The sequence below is a fragment of the Papaver somniferum genome, chromosome 2 (genome assembly GCF_003573695.1).
Source record: "Papaver somniferum cultivar HN1 chromosome 2, ASM357369v1, whole genome shotgun sequence".
Lineage (NCBI taxonomy): Eukaryota > Viridiplantae > Streptophyta > Magnoliopsida > Ranunculales > Papaveraceae > Papaver > Papaver somniferum.
The window spans coordinates 200540214-200547406 of record NC_039359.1 but is presented as its reverse complement, the minus strand read 5'-3'; the positions used below and the strand labels follow the sequence as shown (position 1 = coordinate 200547406).

At 36.5% G+C, this 7193-nt stretch overlaps 1 protein-coding gene across 1 annotated transcript; it reads right to left on the bottom strand.

The window, feature by feature from the left end:
• Positions 1-327: 327 nt before the first annotated feature.
• On the bottom strand, positions 328-6136 carry LOC113350215 (anaphase-promoting complex subunit 7-like). Its single transcript, XM_026594321.1, has 18 exons — positions 5996-6136; positions 5830-5898; positions 5656-5706; positions 5059-5196; positions 4913-4975; positions 4387-4502; positions 4130-4214; positions 3690-3749; positions 3071-3116; positions 2775-2848; positions 2573-2623; positions 2297-2497; positions 2174-2218; positions 1972-2065; positions 1697-1842; positions 1165-1394; positions 965-1025; positions 328-875 (listed from the first exon to the last, which is right to left on the bottom strand). The coding sequence occupies exons 1-18, from the start codon at positions 6062-6064 to the stop codon at positions 789-791; spliced, it is 1686 nt and encodes a 561-aa protein (XP_026450106.1). The 5' UTR covers positions 6065-6136; the 3' UTR covers positions 328-788.
• Positions 6137-7193: the final 1057 nt, after the last annotated feature.

Below are 7193 nucleotides of genomic sequence, written 5' to 3'. Positions count from 1 at the left end.
AGCAACAGGTTATTCTGCTTGGATACCAAGAAAGGGACTTATTTGATGTCTGACAAATTAACATCCTCACTAAAGTTGGATATGGTCAAGTGTGACGGAAGGATTCTTGTGGTGATCTTGCGCCAGAACGTAAATGGATCAAGAATACAACTGGAGATTTTTGAGTTAGATATGGAAAAAATTGTGTTAAAAGCCGACCCAATCATCTCCAGAGAATTCAAGTTCCAAAACAAGACGGAGAATATCACCTGTACTGATCATGGGGACTGCGTAATGATTTGTTTGAAGAAGAGGTATGGAAGTATACACAAGGTTGTCATGTGGAACTTCAAAGAGAACAAATGGAATTTTTTTCCTAAGTGCACTGATAGAAATGGCAGTGAAGTGTTTTTCACATCAGCTTACCCATTCATGCCTGATATCCAAGCCAAGGTGTAGTTTTACTTTTTAACGGCAATGCCTTTTCTTATCTAATAGAGGAAATAAACGAACAGATTAATCACAGCCGAATGATTTCTGACAATGATATCTTAAATTGCGTTGTTACTCATTTACTTTTTGTAGTTTAGTGTTTGCTGAGTTACTCCTCCGAAGTTCATGCAGGTGCCTCCTCAGAAAGTGATTTGCTGGGAGATGAACCTTCGGTGTAGAAAAGGGTGCCTTGGCATAATCGAGCAGGCAATGACCTAACTACACTGAAATGGTCAAGATGACCATAGTGTAAAACAGCCTGACACATTAGCTACGAATTTTAGGGCTGGGCTGGCAGGACAGCTCTGTGTTTTGGATCATAAAAGTTCGGCCTCTTCTTGTTCTCCTTCAGCATCCTCAACTTCATTGTCTTCATCTTCTTCAGGTGCATCTGGATCTACTCCCTGCAGGCACAACTAATTTACGTTAGCATCTTTGGATGAATTATGCTTTAGTGCATCTATATACAGCAGCCAGGCAACTGAAAACAAACCTTCATTTGTTTCTCCAGTCTTTCTAATCCTTTCTTTGCAGTTTCATTCTGTGGATTAATCCTGCATTATTGAACAATCAAATATTCTTAGTAGGTCACCGGAGGTTTGGGCCAAATAATTAAATAACCACGCCTCACATAGGAAACAAAATCAAGCTACAAATTTTTAACTTCAAGATTGACATGTAATCAGGGGGTACCTCATAGCAGCCTGAAAATGTGACAAAGCCTCCTGCAGCATATTAGTTGCAGCAAATACTTGAGCCAACTTGATGTGGAGAGAGTCATCTGCCCAGTCTTTGAGGTATCTTTCCAGTAGAGTAACTGCCTCTCCATTTCGACCTTCAACAACATGGAGCTCAGCCAACGCTAATGCAGCTCCAAGGAAACCAGGCTCTAAACGGAGAGCCGATTCATAGAACTTTTTTGCCTGTAGACAAAGAATCCACAGGGTAAACTGAACCAATATCCATAGAATTTTCCAAATGAGAAATAAAATAGCAGATCAGAGAGCTCTGAGCTCTACTAACAAGATTTCTTACAATCATAAGAAACTACAACTATGCTATGCTGCTACTTAAAGGAAAAGCTAAGGCTGCCTTATTTAAGGTTATGACAGCTACGACTATTCATATCACCTGATATATACACTATGACAGAAGTCGGCTATCTAATACAATGCTAAATGGACGAGAAACCAGAATTAACACATGGATGGACCAATCAGCTTACCTTTTCCCTTCCGGTAGTAATGCTAGCATGAACATCTCCCACCAACTTAAGAGCCTTAGCCGACTGTGGCATGGCCTTCATAGCCTCCCTAGCAGAGTGTAAAGCCTCTTTGGTTTTAGCGAGTGATAAGTAAGATCGAACCAGACCTACAATCATCATGAGATGGAAACTTTGAGCTGGAAACTTTAATCGGATTTTCCAAGTTAGCAAATGCTACAATTAAAACCGCACATGTCGTATCATGTAATTCTGACTTTGTCCTCAAATGTAAAGACCTTGGTAAGAGCGGAGATCTGGCCTTAATTCTTGAGCTGCTCTGAAGGATGCTAAAGCATTATCTGGTCGACCAAGTGACAAAAATAGATTACCCTGCACATAATTTACAAATTAGAAGTGAGATCGTAAGCTAACCATGTACGAGTAAAGACATCACAAAAATTTCTTAATACTTTTGAAGTAAGATCTCATTAATAATACCTTCATTATATGGCCGGCTATGTGCCTATCATCAATACGGAGACACTGATAAAAAAAAAATGAACTTGTAAGATATTCTTGTGAATGGCAAAATAATCAATAATCTATTGAAATAGCACCAACCTTGTCAACATAGGCCATAGCTCTCCTCTCATCTTTCCTTTCCCACAAAACTGACAAAGCTACACAGACTTCTGGTCTTGTAGGGTCAATGCTCAACAATTCGTGCACCAACCTGTTCAGCTTGGAGCTATCGGAGCACGTCTTTAGAAGCATAGCATACTCATCCATGTAATCAATAACATAGGGATCATTAGATCGAGCCTGTGAAAGAATTAAAATATCAGACTGGAATAAATAAATTGATGAAGAATAGCCCTAAAATCTAGATCAACAAACCTTTTCAAAGTTCATCATGGCTTCATCGTTTTTCCCAATAATAGCTTCAACCTTCAAATGCAATATAAATGTGTGGTCAGTTGATATACACTCCTAAGAAGTTAAACCAGTTTTCTTACTTAATTCGACAACCAGTTTTCTTTCTTTCTTTACCATGGAATGAAGAAATATGTAGTACAATCACGAAAATATTAAAGCAAACCTTCGCAACTTCCAATAGTATGTGTACATTACTAGGAAACCGCTGTAAAATTTCTGTGAAGAGCTCTAGACCACCTGCCATTTAAGAAAGAAGAGATTGGCATCAGAAAGGGAATTAGATAGCAACTCAAAATGCTGGTCTGCCATCATTTCGCCAATGTGCCATGTGAACCAAGAAAAGATACATCTGTCTACGAAAAGTATAATCAAACAAATTCTATTAATTGGTGGAAAAAGAAATCTGTGCACATATGCGATTTATCTAACATATCTAAACACACTCAAAAGTCATCATACCTTTATAATCATTCAATGCAACGCAACACTGAGCCTCAACAAATCGCTGCACATAGACAACCACATCATCAGAAGATATCAAGAGAATCACTACATCACCAGTCTAAACTTAAGTGTAATGTATTTCTCTATTTATTTCTCTCTTCTCATCTGCTCCCTTGAATTTTTTTTTTCTTTTCCACACCCACAAGTTAACTGAAAGTTACTAAAAACAGGTTCATGAGCACCAGATGTGAATCTCCAACTTTGGGGATTCAAATGGGCTTCAAACCCATATCACCAACTTATTTTCCTTTTCAAAAAAAATGAAGAAGAAAATGAACCAGGAAACAGCAATTAACTGCTAAAAGTTCAACAACTAGAAGAAACCCCAAATCCCGTTTGTATGTCCTCCTCTCACGAGATTTCAAGGTGGACGAAAATCAATTATATGGCATAGTATACTACAAGGACATTACTGAAGGAACACAAGAATCTGTGTCTGCTTTACCCAACAAACAACAAAGAAATTAGGCTTACTGATCTCCCAAACAATGAAGACACGTGTGACTACTTCTGCTGTACAAGGCTAGCTGATGTATAATATTGCCATTAATGGGATACATTGATCACAGAATACCTGTAGCCACCTGCTAGAATCGAAATTATCAAAAGGAGGCCTCCCACTTCTACTTGGTGTCTGAAATATTAATCAACACAAAAAATACTCAGAGAATAGAATTCTACTTAGCTATATGCTGTGAAACTTCAAAAGCCAATCATTTCCAACAAGAACGATATATTAAACCAAGATTTGCATAAAGATAACTCTTTTGAACACTTAAGCTAAGTACAAATTACTACTAGATTGAAAGTCAACACATAATAAACAAAACGGAAGCAACATATAGATCAGTGGCTGAGATAGTGATATACACTTAAGCATCACTGACAGGAATTATCAAATATATCAGTCAGCATAAATTTCAAAAGCTCTTTGCACATGGAGATGAGATCAATACACTATAATGAAATACTTGCAGAAGAATTGCTAATGCACAAATGGTATCTCTATAAAACCTGAGGAAATAGTGTAAGAATATCCTTGGCTGCAACTCCTAATTCGGCCAAAGCTGTGATGGCTTCCAAGATATACGGGCAATGCCTACCACAAAGGCCAAAATTGAAAACACAAGCATATAAAATTGCAGAAAATAGCAGAAGTGTAGCAATAACCAACATAAAGGTGTAGCCATCGGGGGTGGAGAGAGTGATAGAAAATAGGATAGACTGAGAATTGAAAAGCAAAATCATGAGGAAAATAAAACTTGACATACCTCAAACATTCTTTATAGCAAGAAATAGCAGCACGATTATGTCTAGAGTACCGATACAGCTTTGCCAAAGTTAAATTCATCCGCAGGGTTCTTGCTTTGCTTGGAATACCCTCCATCTGTCAATGAAGGATTAAATTCCAATCATTTTGAATCAAGAACATGAGTAGCAAACCAGTTCATAAGTTACAAGCTATAATACTGAATAAACAATTATTGCCACTTAAAAGGGACCAAGTTGATAGGCATCTGGCCTCTTCCCAGGTAAGAGCGGAAAGTACATAAGAGGTGACATCTGATGTAAGCTATTACCCGAGTACGATCTGATGCAATGAATTAACAGCTTTTTCTCGTTTTATATTTATATTATGAGATTTATCCATGACAATGAAAAGCCAAATTGCAGTATGCATAAATACCGCGACACATACTTACGAAAGACTAGTGGGTATTTAATGACAATAATTACACTGCCCAAATGCAAATGTGAAACCCAGAAGAAATGAACAAAAAATGGTTGAGAAGAAACCTCCACAAGAGCAGCACGATTATCATTTAGTGCAGAATGGCAAAGAGTAATTTTGAATTTCACCTGTCAAGATACATGGTAAAGTGATTAAACAACAGTGCTGATGGCTAACAAAAGAATAATGGAGGGAATGAGAGCAAGTTTACCTCATTCTCATTAATTGCTGATACATTCACGGAATTTGGGGAGGAAGACCGGTTTGAAGTGGATAACGAACCTCTAGAACTTGTTATGGTTTGCTTGGGAATAATCTTACAAAGATTCAAGGCTTGCTTGTACATATACTGCCAGAAGTACAAAACTGAGAAACTGGATTTATGATAATATGAATAGACAATATCCACGTCAGGTAATTTAGACACTAGTGCCCAACAATAACAACTGAAAGATTATGAAAACACAAAGAAACTACTAATAGTTAGATAAAGAGCAAGGGGATTGTGAGCACTTCATTTACACAAATCTATCATTTAACACCACCTACTTATATGGCTAAGAGCCTAAGATCCTAAACACATGGGAGTATGAGGTGCATAAGTTGCACGTTTAAGTTCAGAATAGGTTCCATTTTAAAAATATACATCCTATTAGAACCATTCACCACTCCCATTATCACCATTAACACCAAGACCAGTAGCTTATTAAAGAAAAACATCTAAAGCGCAAACCCCATTTCTCGATTCCAGAATATCCACCTTGAAAACAATAAAAAATATGACAGTTTCAAAATTCATTAAACTTACTATTGCTCTCTTGTGTTCTTTCTCACCATATAATGAATCACCAAGAAGTACCTTCAACGGAATCACAAAATCATTAAAACCCATAAAAATAAAAAGATTGGTTTTTGGTAAATGGTATCAAATTATTGTCAGCGGTAGGAAAAAGAAAAAGAAAAAAAATCTCAAAAAACTTACATAACTATCAGCTTTTAGATGGGAATTTGTTTCAGCATTTGTAATTGATGATGACAAAAGAAAGCAACTCTGCACTCAAATTACAAAAAACCCATTAGACATAACTTACTAAAAAAATCAGTAAAGTATTTAAGGAATTTATGAGTAAGAATTTAAGTATACTGACGAGCATCTGCGCAGAATCATAGAGGCCAAGATCGAGAAGAGAAGCAATCTGATCCCTTGCTACATCCATTCTGATTACGAGCTGAATAGAATCTGATTATAGTCTGAGTATCTTTTTCAGAAATCAAAATTTGAAAACCCCAACTTTCCAGTATTTTAACCACCTGAAATTTTGATTTCAATTGTTCTGTGAGATTTAGGCACGTACCTGAAACGGGCTGACCCAATTTTACTTCTCTCTAGCCTGATTTCAAATATCAGCCCGTAATCGGTGGTATCACTATCAGGCTGCTACTATTTGGTATGAAAAGTGTTTGGGGCTGCAAATTGATTTTTTTTTTCTTTTTTGATTCAAAATAAATTTCATTGGTATCAAGAAGAAGTTACATGTGCATCATGAGCAACCCAATCTTGAATTTCAAAGACGGAACTCAACTGAATAATCAAAATGAGCCTTCAAAAGCTAGACTTTCTTAACTAACTTGTATGCAGCACCATTAGACTTTCTTTTAACTGAAATACATTTCCAGTTACTAATCTTATTCAAAGGAAACTTAATATCTAAGATTAAAGCTTGGTTCATCCAATGAACATAAAAGTTTGGTTCATTTATGGATTTAACCAGTAATTCATTATTAGACTCAAAAATGACATTGTTGAAATGTCTCGAAACTGCCAAAGAAAAAGTTGTCTTCATTGCTTTCCACTCCATCTCCTCCACCTCAATGCCTTACTTCATTCCTCCATTAAGATATTGTCCTTGCACACCAAAGAGATTCATGCAGAATCCCTCACAATTAATTTATACCACCTTGCAAAGTTTTCTTAATAAAAAAAGCATCAAAATTAATTTTCAGTTGACCAACATCTGGAAGTTTCCATCTCAGGATCTGCAAAGAACCATCACTATTGACATAATTAGTAGTACCAGGATAAACCAATTTGTTAATGTTGTCCAGAGACATTATCCTGTTAGGATTATGATTCTGAAAGACTTTTGAACATATGTCTTTCCAGATAGTCCAGACTGACACCATTAGAAGGTTATTTATGTCATGCCTAGGTAAACCATTACCAAAATTTAAATTGTTACTAGTAGAGAACCAAGATATTACCCAGTCTCTGAAAGAACCATGTTGAGACAGAATATTACCAACATTAATATTTAAAGTCAACCAAAGAGATATAGTATAAGCAGA